At 43.7% G+C, this 17593-nt stretch overlaps 1 protein-coding gene across 1 annotated transcript in view; it reads right to left on the bottom strand.

The window, feature by feature from the left end:
• Positions 1 to 17593, bottom strand: part of ANOS1 (anosmin 1) — a 336486-nt gene that overhangs the window by 124564 nt on the left and 194329 nt on the right. Inside the window, exon 3 of the mRNA XM_033950370.1 lies at positions 13826 to 13888. Within this exon, the coding sequence (XP_033806261.1) occupies positions 13826 to 13888 (63 nt within the window). The remainder of the gene's footprint in view (positions 1 to 13825; positions 13889 to 17593) is intronic.

Raw genomic sequence — 17593 nt, 5'->3', positions numbered from 1 at the left:
TTCAGTCCCCACCCCACGCCCGAAGGACCGCTCGCCCCACTGAACTTCCAGCACCACCTATGAAGCAGCCCGCAGCAGGATTGTGACGTCAGCGATCCCTGAGCTGCTTGGCGCTGCTTCCTGCGCCGCGGTCCCGCCCCTCCTCTGACATCAGAGGAGGGGCGGGACCGCGGCGCAGGAAGCAGCCCTAAGCAGCGCAGGGATAGCTGACGTCACGAACCTGCTGCGGCTGCTTCATAGGTGGTGCGGGGAGGCCAGGGGGGTGAGTGGTCCTTCGGGGTGGGTTGGGGCATCAGGCCTTCAGAGTGGGGCGGGCGGGCAGGCAGGCAGGCTTTCAAGGGTGGAGGGGTTGACAGGCAGGCAGACCTTCAAGGGGGGACAGGCCTTCGGGGGGGTGCAGACCTTCAAGGGGATGCAGGCCTTCAAGGGGGGGACAGGCCTTCAAGGGGGGGACAGGCAGGCAGGCCTTCAAGGGGGGGACAGGCCTTCAAGGGGGGTGACAGACAGGCAGGCCTTCAAGGGGGGACAGGCCTTCAAGGGGGGGTGCAGGCCTTCGGGGGGGGTGCAGACCTTCAAGGGGGGGACAGGCCTTCAAGGGGGGGGACAGGCAGGCAGGCCTTCAAGGGGGGGACAGGCCTACAAGGGGGGGGACAGGCCTACAAGGGGGTGGAACAGGCCTTCAAGGAGGTGGGACAGGCCTTCAAGGGGGGGGACAGGCCTTCAGAGGTGTGCAGGCCTTCGGGGGGGTGCCGACCTTAAAGGGGGTGCCGGCCTTCAAGGAAGGGGACAGGCCTTCAAGGGGGGGACAGGCAGGCAGGCCTTCAAGGGGGGGACAGGCCTTCAAGGGGGGGAAAGGCCTTCGGGGGGGTGCAGGCCTTCGGGGGGGGGTGCAGACCTTCAAGGGGGTGCAGGCCTTCAAGGGGGGGGGACAGGCCTTGAAGGGGGGGGACAGGCAGGCAGGCCTTGGGGGATAGGCCTTCAAGGGGTGTGCAGGCCTTCAAGGGGGTGCAGGCCTTCAAGGGGGGGGGACAGGCCTACAAGGGGGTGAAACAGGCCTTCAAGGAGGTGAGACAGGCCTTCAAGGGGGGGGGGGACAGGCCTTCAGGGGTGTGCAGGCTTTCGGGGGGGTGCCGAACTTCAAGGGGGTGCCGGCCTTCAAGGGGGGGACAGGCAGGCAGGCCTTCAAGGGGGGGACAGGCCTTCAAGGGGGTGCAGGCCTTCAAGGGGGGGACAGGCCTTCAAGGGGGGGGACAGGCCTACAAGGGGGTGGGACAGGCCTACAAGGGGGTGGGACAGGCCTACAAGGGGGGGACAGGCCTTCAAGGGGGGTGCAGGCCTTTGGTGGGGGTGCCAACCTTCAAGGGGGTGCAGGCCTTCAAGGGGGGACAGGCAGACCTTTAAAGGGGGACAGGCCTTTGGGTGGGACACTGGTTTACAAGTACAAAGAGGGAAGAGGGTGTTCAAAGAGACGTGCATATGCCAAACTTGGGGGGGGGGGAAGAAATAATGGGTCTGAAAATAGAGGAGAGGGAGAGAGATGATGGACCATGGGATTTAGGGAGGGAAGGAACAGAAAGGGAGAGAAATTGGACACAAGGGATGGTGTGGAGGAGGGATAGAGATACTGGATAGAAGGGTAATTGGGAAAAGAAAGGGAGAGATGGTGGACTCTGGGGTGGTGGGGAAGGAGGGAGAGATGCCGGATGAAAGGGTAGTTAAGAAAAGGTGGATCTGTGGAGGGAGATGAAAAAAAGGAAAGATACCAGACTTCCTGGGGAGGGAAGGGAAATGGAAAGGGAAGACAGAGTTGGCAGATGGATGGTTAGCATGCAGAAAGAAGAAAGAAGGAGACCCTGGCAAGCAAGTTATCGGAAGAAAACCAGAGCCTTGGACCAACAAGATTTGAAATATAACCAGACAACAAAAGGTAGAAAAATTAATTTTATTTTCTGTTTTGTGATTATAATATGTCAGATTTGAAATGTGTATCCTGCCAGAGCTGGTGTTGGACTGCATACGTGAGCTAGGATTTAACAGAGAGAGGAAAAGTCCTTTTTGTTTCTTTATTTTATTTACACCACAGCGCCAGTGTGGTTAGGAGAAGCCAAAGGGGGTGAAAAAGCTATAAAACCCACCAGGAGTTTTGAAAAAAATCACCCAACTGGGCAGAAAAATCGAATTGAAAAACCAATTCAATAGGCTGAATCGAATCGAAATCTTTTTTTCCTGAATCTGGCAGCATTAGTTTGCGCTACTGTCTTAGACTTTAGGGCCTGGGATTGGGGAGAGATGGCATCCTCAGTACTTTATAATGCAAGTGAAACGAGGATTTGGTCAGACTTTTGAAGGGTCTGCAGAAAAAAAATATTGTATAGGCCGGGGACATGAGACAGCAGGAAATGGGAACTTTTCTTCCTTCTATTTTTGTGAATGGAAAGGCTGAGGATGTCAGAGAGTTCAGTTAAAATATGTGCTTTATAAGAAAATATAATAATGTGTTTTATAAAGTTTATAGCATAGCTGGCCTACCCAGTGAGGTGTTCCTAGTGGTGGTGGTGGTGGCAGCGTGTCAATGTGTTGAGAGGAAGAGGTTGTCTGGGAAATTCTGCTGAGCAAACTCCGGGACCATTTCCACCCCCCAGTTAGTCCACTCCACTCAACTGGTTCACACACTGAGTGGGTCTTTGGGTGTTGTTTATCAGTATCTCCTTCTGGTCCAAGGAAGGAAACTTTGTTATCCTTAGCATTGACCTACAGAATATGTTTGTAACAGCACTGCTTGTGTGGCATTAGGCTATGTAGTGATCGAAAGAAAAAAACAGACCTTTGCACATTTTTGCACTATATGGTGGGTGTATGAGGAGATTCACATTTCCTGCACAGCTAAGTCCATGTGAAGTTACCTTGTGCTGTATTTGACATCTAGCAAGGTCTCTGTTTGAAAGGAAAGATCTAAACTTAAAAATGAAGTGGCCAGAAGTTATGGTAAAAGCAGATAGTGTAGCTGGTTTTAAGAAAGATTTAGACAAATTCCTGGAGGAAAAGTCCATAATCTGTTATTAAGACATGGGGGAAGTGTCTGCTTGCCCTGGATCGGTAGCATGGAATGTTGCTACTCTTTGGGTTTTGACCAGGTATTAGTGTCCTGGATTGGCTACCATGAGAATGGGCTACTGGGCATGATGGACCATTGGTCTGACCCAGTTAGGCTATTCTTGTTATGTTCTCATCTGTAGGGGCCTTTGTTTTCACTTTTTATTTTAATGTATTTTTTTTCTGGGAACTTATCAATGTTTTTTTTATAATGAAAGAGAATTAATGTGTGTGGGATGAGGGGGTAACTAATTTCTTCAGCTAAATAATTCAATCCACCTCAAACAGACAAAGGAGAACTCACGCATCATTCACACACCCTCCAACCAAAAATGTCAAAAGAAAAAACAGTTCGACAACCTCCTAGCCATTCGAGCTGCAACACTCGACCCCCAACTCTACAACCAATTGACATCAACCACAGACTGCAAAACCTTCAAAAAGAAATAAAAACCCTTCTATTCAAAAAACACATAAAACCGAACTAACACAATCAGAACTGTCCCAAGCATCACCTGCAACTACTCCATATGTACTTCTGATGTCATGACAATTCAGACATAATTTATGTTATGTTATGTTTGGAATATAAGAAAATTTTCACTGCCTGTTTCTATTCTGACCATTTATTCCGTTTCATGGTCATTACAAAAAATATTTTTTTACATGGGGGGGGTGACAAAAAATGATGGGCCCCGGGTGCCACATACCCTAGGTACACCACTGCCCCTACCCCCTAAAATACAGGCAGGAAAGATCCCAGGCCCTCCTGCCCTCAACTCACCCCCACCCCTCGATCCCCCCCACCCCCAATCCCCCCTACCTTTAAATCAGTGGCCGGACAGATGGATACCAAGCCCATCCATCCCACAAGCCAGCCATCCGTTGATTGGCCCGGGCGGCTCAAACCCCTCCCACAGGCTGTGGTTCATGATAAAATTTTACATTAAAAACAAATTACAAGATTTACCTGAATTATAATAGTTTTGGGAAGCGGAAGGCTTGAAGCCAGCATTGCTTCTCCCCTCCTCTCCCTTCCTGCAAAACCTGCTTTTGTACTGACCGATTGAAAAAGTTTGAAGCAAGATGACAAACACTGCTGTATTTCCACACAGAAACCAACTGCTACAGCCACTTATGCCACGCACATATGATGTAAGCATATATTATTCTCAAACAAGGCATGCGCTTATTGCATTGCGTTAGTTTTCCCGGCACATGCGCACATTCATGCCTCTTTCCTTGTATATTCTGTACATGTGCCGATCACTATCACCAGTGACTCAACGCATATAAAGTCAGCGAATCTTCGCTTCTGTCCACTGACCTCATTTGCATGCGTAACTTTTTGAGAATGACTCGCATTTTTGAAATTGCTACAAGAACACCTGCGACAGTGCCCTGTTGGTTTTTAATGCAGATTTTTGAGAATCCAGCCCTCAGTTCTCAAGTCAGTAATTAAAAATTGCCTGAAAGCTTGGTACAGCAGTACCTAACTTGCCATTTGTGCCAACATTAAACCCATGCAAAAACGTTTGGCTTACTGGTCTCTAGCTATGAATTTTCAAATTCGGATGTTTATATCAGTGCTCGCAATAAAGGGCCAAGAGCAGATCTGGAGGTTATATGATACTTTTCCCAACCCAGTTCATGACCGTATTGGCTAGGAAGAATGTTATGTTGAAAAGCAAACATTTCATTGTCAATCAACAATACAGGGGGAAAAATTAAATGAAGACATTCCTACAGCACTACTATTCACACTGTGATAGTTGGACACCTGCAGGTTCACTCATCAATCCACTGCTCTTTCTGGTAGTCTGTTAGGGCTGGTTTTAGACCTGTTGGAACCCAGGACAGAAATTTGGGAGAGGTTCCCCTGCTCACTTGCTATGTCTTCTTAAGCTTTGAGCAGACATGAAGCTCCACTGGCACAGGAGCACAGAGCAATTGTCATAGCATAATCTTCATCTGTGACCACCCTGCTTGCCTTGCACTGTGCTAGCATGATAGATTAATTTATCATCTTTATCTAAATTAATGAAGCACAGACTGACTTGATCAATGGGTTTCGCCCTCAGGAAGACAGAGAAATGGGAATGTGGACTGTCAAATCAAAAAAGTGGGGAGAGAATGGCGCAGTGGTTAAAGCTAGAGCCTCAGCAATCTGCAGTTGTGGGTTCAAACCCATATTGCCCTTTGTGACCCTGGGCAAGTCACTTAATCCCCCACCCCATTGCCCCAGGTACATTAGATAGATTTTGAGCCCACAAGAACACACATTCTGAGCTCCCTGGGGAGAACAGTATAGAAAATTGAATAAAGAGAGGATCAACTAAACTATCCTGGGTGGGGAAACATTTTATTTTATAAGATAAGTCATAAAATTAAAAAATAAAATAAAACTAGGGCAAGTCTTTTAAATACAGTTTGATTGACCTTTGCAGACAATAGCCTGTCTCATTATCTATCATGATGCCACTAGGAATGTGAATTGGTCAGAAACCGCATTTCAAATTATTTCAAATTATTTCAAATACTTGAGTTCCCGATTGTAAACAAGTTTCAAGTTTATTCAGTTTTTGATGAATCGCCTATTATAGATTCTAGGCGATGTACATATTACAATTTAAATAGAAGAAACTTACAAAATAATTCAAATTACAAAATTAAAACAACACACACATGAGTTTAAGGAATGGGGATAAAAGTTACAATATTTGGGTATAGTTAAAAAAAAAGGAAAGAACAATGGGAAGGGTTTTGTAAAACCAGAGCACCATGTAAGAGAAAAATTTCAAAATAATTAAGTAAAATCGTAGGCATCTTTAAATAAATAAGTCTTTAATAGTGTTTTAAATTTAACAATATCTAGTTCAGATCGAATATACTGTGGTAAAGTATTCCACCATTGAGGGCCCATAACTGTAAAAATATCTAGTCTTCTAGTCCCAATAATCTTTAATGAGGGTACCGAAAGTAGATTTTGTTCCGATGATCGCAGTGAGCGTTTTGGCTTATAAGGAATTAATAATTTGGATATGAATTGAGGTTCATTAGATGCTAATGTTTTAAAAATAAGAAACATTATTTTAAACATGATCCTATGACCAATGGGTAACCAATGCGCGTCTTTCAAGAGAGGGGAAACATGGTCAAACTTTTTTGCATTATAAATTAATTTTACGGCTGTATTCTGGATGATTTGTAGTCTCCTTTTCTCCTTATTAGTAATATTTAAAAATAAAGCGTTACAATAGTCGATTTTTGATATTATAAAAGAATGGATTAATATTTTCAAAGATGATGTGGTAAGGAATTTAGAGATTGACCTAATTTGACGAAGTTTATAGAAACAGTTTTTAACTATGAGGGAAATATGGTCGTGGTATGATAGATTCGCGTCAATCAATATACCAAGGATTTTAACCGAGGGGACCAAATTAATTTGAATGTTATTAAGATGAAAAGGTTTAATGAGTGTTATTTCTTTCTTCCAAGTAAACAGAATAGATTTTGTTTTGTTTATATTTAATGCAAGTTTATTTGTATCTAACCAGTTTTGAATTTGTTCCAATTTTTGATTTATAGCTGAAATTTCTGAATGGTTTTCGGGATCCAAGGGATGTATAAGTTGTATGTCGTCTGCATAGGAAAATGGTATAAAACCTAAGGCCTGACTAATTTCTAATAACGGAGATAGGAAGATGTTGAATAATAAAGGGGACAAGATAGAACCCTGTGGTATACCAAATGATGTGGTAAATGAATTCGAATTTACATTATTAAATCTGACTGTGGAAGTTCGATTTGTAAGATAAGATTTGAACCATTGTAGTACTTGTTCATTTATTCCTTTTTCCTCAAGTCTAAATAAAAGTAAATCGTGATCTATGGTATCACCTTGATAGGTGGTATATAAATGCCTTAAATAAATAAATAATTATTATTAATTTGGATTTAACTCTCACCTTTTTCAGTAGTAGATCAAGGTAAGTTGCATTCAGGTATAGGAGGTATTTCTGGATATTCTAAGAGTTTAGGTGACTGAGTCATTGGAATCTTTTTACCAAACTGCAGTAAAAACATGGCCTTAGCACGTGTTCGCAAGGATTATTCCCACATGCTAAGACCATTTTTACCACATGAGTAAATTGGCAGATTTTTTTCTATTTTTTGAATTTACGGCCACATGCTAATTTTCCCATTAACTTAAAATGGGTCCTGTGCTAAACAAAACTCCTTAGCAGTGCTACTCTGTACTGTTAGTAAAGGACCCATTTTCATGATTAATCAAAAGTACAATACAATAATAAAGAGTTCAATAATACAATACAATAATAAAGAGTACTCCAAAAAAGGCAGGACAACAATGGAAGCAGAGGGAATCCAAAAAAGGCAGGACAACAATGGAGGCAGAGGGAATCTAGAGGATGAGCTTCCCAGTGTACTACCTCGGGGAGCTGAAAAGCTTGAAGAAGGAAGTCAGTCGACTGAAGAACAGGATTCAGGAACTGGAGGGACTTTACATCGCAGAAAACCCATTCAGGACAGCTGAAGACCCTTTGAGAGAGAGGCACATTGAGGAACAAGTCAGGGAGCTCGAGGAGTTCATTGAGGAGGCCTACAGGAGGGTGGAAGAACAAGAACACGAACGTTGTAGGAAGAACAAAGATACTCCCACATGGAATGGAGGACAAGAGCAATCTGACTCCAAGGAAGAAGAAGCCCATAGAGGAATCCCACAGGAAGGGGAGGCAAGGTCTTGCCGATGCCTCGAAGTGGAAGCAGTAAAGCACACCGAGGACACAGACCTGCAGCCAGAGCGAAAACTAAAAAAAGGAAAGTCTGCAATCCTAGTGGGAGACTCAATCCTAAGGCAAGTGGATAGCCACATAGCAGGAGGGAGAGAGGATCGGCTAGTGACCTGCCTCCCAGGAGCAAGAACAAAAGACATCGTCGACAAAATTGAAAGGTTCCTAGAAGGAGCAGAGACGGAAGAGACTGCAGTGATGATCCACATTGGGATCAGCAGGAAAGACTACAGCAGGAACGCACTGATCGAACAGTTCAAGATTCTGGGAAGGAAGTTGAAGATAAGGACTCAGAAGATAGCGTTCTCAGAGATCCTACCAGTACTGAGGGCAGACGTGAAGAGGCAGACGGAACTACAATCAATAAATGCATGGATGAGGAGATGGTGTGAGGAAGAAACTGTTCAATGAGAAACTGTTCAATGTTTTGGGGCAAGAACAAGCTCTTCAGGAGAGATGGACTACACCTGAGCAAGGCGGGAACTAGACTTCTAGCAAACAACGTCAGGAGAGGAATAGAGCAGGCTTTAAACTAAGAAGAAGGGGAAAGCAGACAGTTGACCAGGTGTCGATGATTCGGAAGAAGGTATCCCGAGAAGATACTGAGTGGGAAAAATGCTGGAAAGACACAACGGGCAAACAACAAAAGTTGACGGAACATGAGGATGATAAGAAGAACGTAGCACAGGGGGAAGACAAAATGGGCAAAAAACAAGAGTTGACAAGACAAGAAGAGGATGATAAAAAGAACGCAGCACAGGAAAAGAAAATGAAGACAAGATAATACCAGGACTTAAATTGCATGTATACTAATGCAAGGAAACCTAAGGAACAAAATGGGAGAATTAGAAATCATGGCCAAAAAAGAGAACCTAGACATCATTGGGGTCTCTGAAACATGGTGGAATGAAGAAAACAAATGGGACACAGCACTACCGGGGTACAAACTCTATCGCAAAGACAGGTCAGATCAGAAAGGAGGAGGAATAGCTCTATACATAAAGGATAACATACACTCGACCAGAGTGGACACAGCAGCGACGACCGACAAATTGGAATCACTATGGGTTAAAATACCAGGATGAAATGGGCCCAAGATAAAGATGGGCCTGTACTATCATCCACCTGGGCAAACTGAAATAAACGATGAAGAAATGGAAGCCGAAATGAGGCGGGAATGCAAAAACGGTAACACCATTGTTATGGGAGACTACATCTATCCAGGGATAGACTGGAGTCTTGGAAACTCAAAATGCACTAGGGAAACCGGATTCCTGGAGGCTATACAGGACTGCTTCATGGAGCAGCTTGTCAGAGAACCAACGAGAGGAAATGCCACTCTGAACCTAATCCTCAATGGGCTAAGAGGACCTGCAAAGGAAGTGGAAGTAATGGGACCGTTAGGAAACAGCGATCACAATATGATCCAGTTCAAAGTTGAAGTAGGAATTAGAGAATGACACAGTGACAAAATTCATCACCGTTCCCATCCCCGCGGATAACCGCGAGGAAAGAATCAGAGTATAATTGGGCACAACCACTGACCCGCAAGCTTTGCTTTGAAGAATGCTGGTGTAGAAGGACCGAGGTTGAAATAGACACTAGAAAATGACATGGACTTATTTCCCGCAGTTATCCGCGGGGACGGGGACGGTGATGAATTTTGTCACCGTGTCATTCTCTAGTAGGAATATTGAAGGGGAAGAGAACCACAGCGACAACTGTTAACTTCAAGAAAGGAAACTATGAAGAGATGAGAGTAATGGTAAGAAAGAAATTTAGGAACAGTTCGAAAAAATTGCAGACTGTGGAGCAAGCATGGTCCTTATTTAAGGCCACAGTGAGTGTAGCGCAAAATCTATATATCCCCAGATTTAGAAAAAGATGCAAAAAGAACCGAACAAAATACCCGGCGTGGATAACTAAAGAAGTGAAGAAAGCGATAGGAGATGAGAAAAAATCATTCCGGATGTGGAAAAAAGACAAAACTGGGGAAAACTGGAAAGAGCACAGGAAGCATCAAAAAGAATGTCACTGAGTGGTTAGAAGAGCAAAAAGAGAATACGAAGAGAGGCTAGCCAGGGAAGCACGAAATTTCAAACCGTTCTTCAGATATATTAAAGGGAAGCAGCCGGCAAGGGAGGAGGTGGGACCGCTGGATGACGGAGATAGGAAGGGAGTGGTGAAGGAGGGAAAAGAAGTGGCAGATAGACTAAACATGTTCTTTTCGTCATTATTTACAAGAGAGGACACATCCAATGTGCCAGAACCTGAAAAAATCTTCAAAGGAGATCAAGCAGAAAAATTAACATCCATGGAGGTAAGCCTCGAAGACGTACTCAAGCAGATAGATAGATTAAAAACTGACAAACCTCAGGGCTGGGATGGAATCCACCATAGGGCATTGAAAGAACTAAAAGAAGAAATAGCGGAAATACTACAGCAGGTTTGTAATCTATCTCTGAAAACAGGGGTGAACCCGGAGGATTGGAAGATAGCAAATGTTACACCTATCTTTAAAAAAGGGTCGAGAGGTGACCCAGGGAACTACAGACCGGTAAGTCTGACTTCGGTCCTGGGGAAGATGGAGGAAGCGCTGATAAAAGACAGCATCGAAGAGCATCTAGAAAGAAATAAACTGATGAAAACAAGCCAACATGGCTTCTGCAAGGGAAGATCGTGCCTAACGAACTTACTGCACTTCTTTGAAGGAATTAACAAACAAATGGAAGAAGGGGCCCCCATAGACATCGTATACTTGGATTTCCAAAAAGCCTTTGAAAAGGTACCCCATGAATGCCTACTACGGAAACTGAAGAACCATGGGGTAGAAGGAGATATACATAGATGGATCAAAAATTGGTTGGCGAGTAGGAAGCAAAGGGGAGGAGTGACGAGCCACTACTCGGACTGGAGAAGGGTCACAAGTGGTGTTCCACAGGGTTCGGTACTCGGACCGCTGCTGTTCAATGTATTTATTAATGACCTAGAAACAGGAATGAAGTGCGAGGTTATAAAATTTGCAGATGACACAAAACATTTTAGTGGGGTTAGGACTAAAGAGGACTGTGAAGATTTACAAAGGGACCTGAACAAACTAGGTGAGTGGGGGAATAAATGGCAGATGAACTTTAATGTAGAGAAATGTAAAGTCGTGCATGTAGGAAACAGAAACCCAATGTACAGCTATACAATGGGAGGGCTGGTAATGGGTGAAAGTAGCCTAGAGAAGGACTTAGGGCTACTGGTAGATAAAACGATGAAACCGTCGGTACAGTGCGCAACGGCTTCAAAGAAGGTGAACAGAATGCTAGGTATTATCAAGGTATTATAACTAGAACGAAGGATGTTATCCTGCCGTTGTATTGGGCGATGCTGCGCCCACATCTGGAGTACTGCATCCAATATTAGTCGCCGTACCTTAAGAAGGATATGGCGATACTCACGAGGGTTCAGAGGAGAGCGTCGTGACTGATAAAAGGTATGGAAACCCTTTCGTATGCTAAAAGATTAGAGAAACTGGGGCTCTTTTCCCTGGAGAAGCGGCAGCTTAGAGGGGACATGATAGAAATGTACAAGATCATGAAGGGTATAGAGAAAGTGGAGAGGGACAGATTCTTCAAACTCTCGAAAACTATAAGAACGAGAGGGCATTTGGACAAATTGAGAGGGGACAGATTCAGAACCAATGCTAGGAAATTCTTCTTCACCCAAAAGTGGTAGACACCTGGAATGCGCTTCCAGAGGGTGTGATAGGACAGAGTACGCTACTGGGTTTCAAGAAGGGATTAGATTATTTCCTGAAGGAAAAGGGGATTGAAGGGTATAGATAGAGAATTACTATACAGGTCCTGGACCTGATGGGCCGCCGCATGAGCGGACTGCTGGGCGTGATGGCCCTCTGGTTTGACCCAGCAGAGGCATTGCTTATGTTCTTAAAAGGCCTTGCATTCTATAAGGCCTTTTAAGGTCAAATATTAGGTCCAAATAATGGACCTAATATTTGAAATTAACTGAGCTTTTAAACTGATGCTGCCAAGTTAGGCTCCTAAATTAGTACCTTATTTTCAGACACTGGAGTCTTACGCTGGCTTTTACAAAGCTGCAGTAGAGGTTTTTACTATGGGTCGGTGAGGTAAATGCTCTGACGCTCATAAAATTCCTATGAACGTCAGAGCCTTTGCCTCACTGGCCCACAGTAGAAACCTCTACCACTGCTTTGTAAATGGAGACCTAAGTTTTGCGTTGACTATTCATCTTTAGGAGCCTATAAATGTAGGCCTTTCATTCATTTCCATAGATTTATAAACCTGATGTATGAATCTAATACTAAAAATCAGTTCTATGCTCCTAACTTTTTCTATTTCCAAAATCTGTCCTTGTTGCCTCTCTTTCATCCTTCTAAATTTAGAAGTTTAGTGAGCATTCAACTCTAGTAAAGTTTTAGAGGCTAATTTAGGAGCTTTATTACTACTACTATTTATTATGTCAATAACGTTTTAATATGAAATTATGAGCATATATCCTTCAAATATTAGCCTCAAAATATGTATAAATTGGTAAGATCAGAATGCACCAGTCTTAAAAGGGTCTCCACAAATCATTTTTCACTTGTTTCAATTTATTTAAATACAATATATTGTTTAGGTTGTATCATTGTCCCTCACTTGGAACATCTATCCATGAACAAGTACAGTAGAAACGTGGAGAAGCATAATCAAAAGATACATCTAAGTCCGATTCAGACATATGGCGCTAAATGCCCAAAGTCGGCAATGGGAAAATGTCCAATTTATTTTTTGGGGAGAATTATCTATCTGGATCTCCAGGCTAATGTTCATCCAGACTGCCAGGTCATCTATCTTTATATCACATGCTTGACCAAAATTTCATCCAAGTCACAAATGCCCAGAACAAGACCTTTTGGACATGGGAGGGGCCAGCTTTGTGATGGACTGGTCACCCAGACATGGAAACAGAGCAGTGGGGTACCTTACAGGGCACTGCTGTGAACTTCATAAAAAGGGTGCCACATAAACATCTCACCAGAATTTCCTTATAGGTTATGGTGAGTCCTCCAAAATCACCCAAAACCCACTATACCCACCTGTCTACAACCCCATTAGCCCTTATTGCTTAGTGCCACCTATATGGCAGTACAGTAGGGTTTTGGAGGGGGTTTTGGTGGGCACATGTTCCATCCACATGTAGTGGTTAGAGTGGCTTATAGGCTTGGGTCCTCCTCTCTATGGTTCACTAGCCCACCCCTCAGGCTATTTAAGAGACCTGTGTGCAGCTCTACTAGGCTTTCCTTTACTAGGTGCTGATGTTCTGGAGATAGGTATGTATGTTTTCATTCCAATCTTTGTGGGAATATGAGGGAGTCAGTGGTTATCTGGTCACTTTGGATACTTTTGGGGGCACTTATACTTGTTTTTACATCGTCTAACTCACAATGTATAGGTTCCGTCCAGCAAGTCTAGCAAAACATTTGATTATCTCTGCAGGACGACTAAGTCTAAGTTGGCCTACATCCCATCCCAACGATTCCTCCAAATACGCCCCTTTTAGCTCTGGCACAAAGCGGCATTCAGAAGCCTAAAAAGTCCCTGGATATGTCCAAAAAATAAGTTTGATTATCGCCACTTGAACGACCTGTCTTTTAGGTTGTCCAAGAGCCAACTTGGGCGGGTTTTTAAACATGTTTAAGTTTTGATTATGAGCCCCATAATGAATGAATGAGCTACACTTCCAGTAGTGTGACTGAGATTCCACAGTGAGGCTACAATATATATATATATATATATATATATATATATATATATATATATATATATATATATATATATATATAAAACAAAACCAAGAGACAGAACACAGTCCTGAGAAGGGTGCCTTTGGGGCTTACTGGTACTTACCTCACAAAAAATTTGGCAGCCATTACGTTTCAAGTCCCAAGATTCTCTGCAGGGCTCCAAGCACTGTGAAGAATCAAGAAAATAATATTTATATAAGAGAGGAAGATGCTGATTACATACAGTTGCTCCATTCAGTATAATTTTTGTTTTTTGTTTTTTAAGGTACTATTGACTATATATATATATATATATATATATATATATATATATATATATATATAAAACTTTCTTTCCCCTTACCCAACCTCAAGTCACTGCGTTTCATCATCTTAATGCACAGATAATAAAAAGATGGTGAAAGACTTAAAGAAGTGATATCTAGGTGGGAGAGCAGGGGTTAGCCCACAACTAGAAGCCTGAGACATGCAACTACAAATACAGAGAGAGACTCAAGCCCAATATCCCCTGTCAACCATTTCCATTATGACTTTGTATGACCTTGGGCAAATAACTGTGGACCAGGTGTAGTAAAGAGTTTTCTCAGTTTCTATTTGAAAAATGTTTGATACATTCATTCTTTGTGAGGAAAAGTATTATCTGGGAGCAGATTTACTCGTCCTCTGGTCTAGAAGCAATGGCTCTAGAATTCAGAGGGAGACCCTCAGATTGGTTACCTTGTCCTGTTTTCTTACCCTAGTTGTTGCCAGTTGTCATCACTAGAGAATTTTCACTACATGTTAACCCTCTGTGCTCAGACTCAGAGGCAGTTATGAAAAACTGAGATAACCTGGGCTGTAACCAATGTTCCCTATGAAAATTGGCTGGGTGCATACAATTTTTTTTCTCATGTAAGTGACAAGTTCTAAAAACTAATAATTTTCCAGTTTTGCAATTATTTTTGTGAGTGACATCTTAAAATCTCTGAGCGATACTCCTAGAATGTATGAGTGATTGCTCGCATGTGCAACTTAGAGGGAACATTTATTTATTTTAGGTGTTTGTATTCTGCCTATATATAGGCTGTAACCACATAAAAAGGACTTGGTGATGGACTAGAGACCCAGACATGGCACCAGAATAATGGGGTACTTTACAGGGCACTGCTGTGAACTTCATAATAAGGGTGCCACATAAACATCTCACTACGGTTCTCTTATAGGTCATGGTGAGCCACCCAAATCACCCCCAGAACCTACTAGACCCACCCATCTACCACCCCAATAGCCCTTATGGCTGCAGGAACCACTTATATGGCAGACCAAAAGGGTTTGGAAGTTTTTGGGGGGTGCATATTTTTCACCATGAATGCAGTGATTAGAGTGGCTTTTGAGCCTGGTTCAATTATCAGCACTTGGACGACTGCCGATTTAGGCCGATTTTTAGATGTATTTTTGTTTCGATTATGAGCCCCATAGCTTTTAAATTACGGTCCAACAAATCGGGATTATCTTGCCGACATGTTTCGCCAGAGCTTTTTCACAGGCATAATCCCTTGTATTTCTCCCATCAACTTTTTAGACCACTTCAGTTCCTCAACTGAAGTGGTCTAAAAAATTGACATGAGAAATAAACTCTGGCGACACATGGCAAGATAATCCCGATTTGTTGGACTGCAATTTAAAAGCTAAGTGCTTTTACAAGCTTTTTGAAAGTTAATGAAAAATAATCACTTAACCATTTAAATAAATTAAAATTTTATCAAGAATGCACTTTAAAAATTGAACCGGTGAAGAACGTACACCCACTAAGGCTTCTCAATCTCTCATCATGAAGCCACCCTCATGGCTCCTTCTCCTCCTACTCTGCTCCTCACTCAACACCACCCTCTGCCTACTACCTCCCTCTCCCAACCTCCTTAATTCCGCAAGTGCCAGTAATATCTGCTCTAGCTTCAGAATCCCCACGCTGATATGCACCAGAAACCATCCCCCCCAAAAAAACCCTCGACGATCCAACCTTGCCTCTCTAAAGCCTATTCCCCCTGCCGACCTCCCAAACCTCGCCTCCGACTCCCTCACCCCAGTCCCAACACTTTATTGCAATGTCAGGTTCGCATGCAACAAGATCCAAATTTTGAAGGATCTACTCGAAGACTCTGACCCCGGATTCCTATGCATCTCGTAATCATGGATCACAAAAGATGACCAATTTACTCAAAATGAACTCTGCTCTCAAGGCTACCATGGCCTCTTCTCTCCCAGAACCAACCGTAAAGGAGGTGGCCTGGCATTAGTCTACAAATCATTTTTCGATGTCCAGCTCCTCGAAAAAGGCAGTCACACCTCACTAGAATACATGCTAGCCTCTGTAAATGATGAACTCCACCCCCATGCACTGGGTATCCTGCTTCTATATCGCCCACCCACCCCTTGGAACAAATCCTCTGAACTTGTCCTCAAGACTATAACAAATGCCTTCCTCAAATTCCAAAGACTATTGATTATAGGGGACATCAATCTCCACCTAGATGACCTCACCAGCAAGGACACAACCAAATTTATTAGCTTCCTCACCTCCCTTGGCTTCCCCCCCCTGCCCCATCCCCAACCCATGAAAAGGGGCACACACTTGACCTCATCAGCTTCCTCGACCTCACCGCCCACAAAACTTTAGCCGGCGATACTCACTGGGATCATGTACCCTGGTCTGACCACCTCTTAGGGACCTTCTGTCTCCCCATCTTCATGTCACCTTTTGGGGCCCTGCCCCACACTCCCAATTCCATCACCTTCCATAAAAAAATTACGAACGACCTGTTCTGGACTAAATTTCTCAATCTATTCTCCTCCACTCCTCAGCCTGCAGACCCAGAATCCTACTGGCATAATTGGGTCACACTTTCCCAGTCCACTTACCACTCCCTCGCCCCTCTTTCCACTAAAACCATCACCTATTCCCATAAGGCCCCTTGGTTTCTCCCCTATCACAGAGAACTAAAGCAGAAATGTCGAGCTCTGGAGCGCAAATGGAGAAAATCTAAATCCCCTATCGGCAGACAGTCCTGGAAGGCCAACATCAAGTTCTACAATACAGTTCTGAAAAAAGCAAGACAGAACGTCTACGGAGATAAAATCACCAGATCCAACAACCAGAGCAGTACTCTATTCAATATCTGGCGTTCCTTAACTTCCCAAAAAGGCTCCACCTCAGTCCCCTCCTCCCCCTCAGCTGGTGTTCTGGTGAAATTCTTCAATGATAAGATCACCACCTTGAGATCCCCCTTCCCACCCACAGTCCCCTACAACTCCCTGGTGCCCACCGACTCCATTTCTACCCCAACGACCTCCTACCCCATCCCAATCGACAGATCCTGGTCCATCTTTGAGCTCGTATCCGAATCCACGGTCCTCAAACTTTGCCTCAAACTGAAATCCTGCAACTGCTCCTTAGACCCATTCCCCTCCTACCTATATGAGAAAATTCTCGCGCAGGCCATCTCTTCTATTACCGAACTCATCAATTCCGCCTTACACTCGGGCCTTTTCTCCCCAGAAATGGGCCATATTGCCCTGACCCCTCTACTGAAAAAAATCTGACCTAGACCTCTCCACACCATCCAGCTATCGCCCAATAGCAAATATTCCTCTATTAACCAAGTTGCTCGAGTCCATCATTGCCACCCAACTCGCATCTTATTTAGAGAGATTTTCTATCCTCTTAACTTACCAATATGGATTTCGTTCCAATTTCAGCACCGAATCCCTACTGACCTCCTTAATCTCTAAGGTCCAATTACTCCACTCTCGAAATAAGTTTGCCGTCCTCCTTCAATTCGACCTTTCCGCTGCTTTTGACGTTGTTCACCAAGGGGGTGGGGTTGTTAGAGTG

The sequence above is a fragment of the Geotrypetes seraphini genome, chromosome 6, assembly GCF_902459505.1.
Source record: "Geotrypetes seraphini chromosome 6, aGeoSer1.1, whole genome shotgun sequence".
NCBI classification, from domain to species: domain Eukaryota; kingdom Metazoa; phylum Chordata; class Amphibia; order Gymnophiona; family Dermophiidae; genus Geotrypetes; species Geotrypetes seraphini.
The sequence above is the reverse complement of the archived record's forward strand: the minus strand, read 5'-3'. Positions and strand labels throughout refer to the sequence as shown.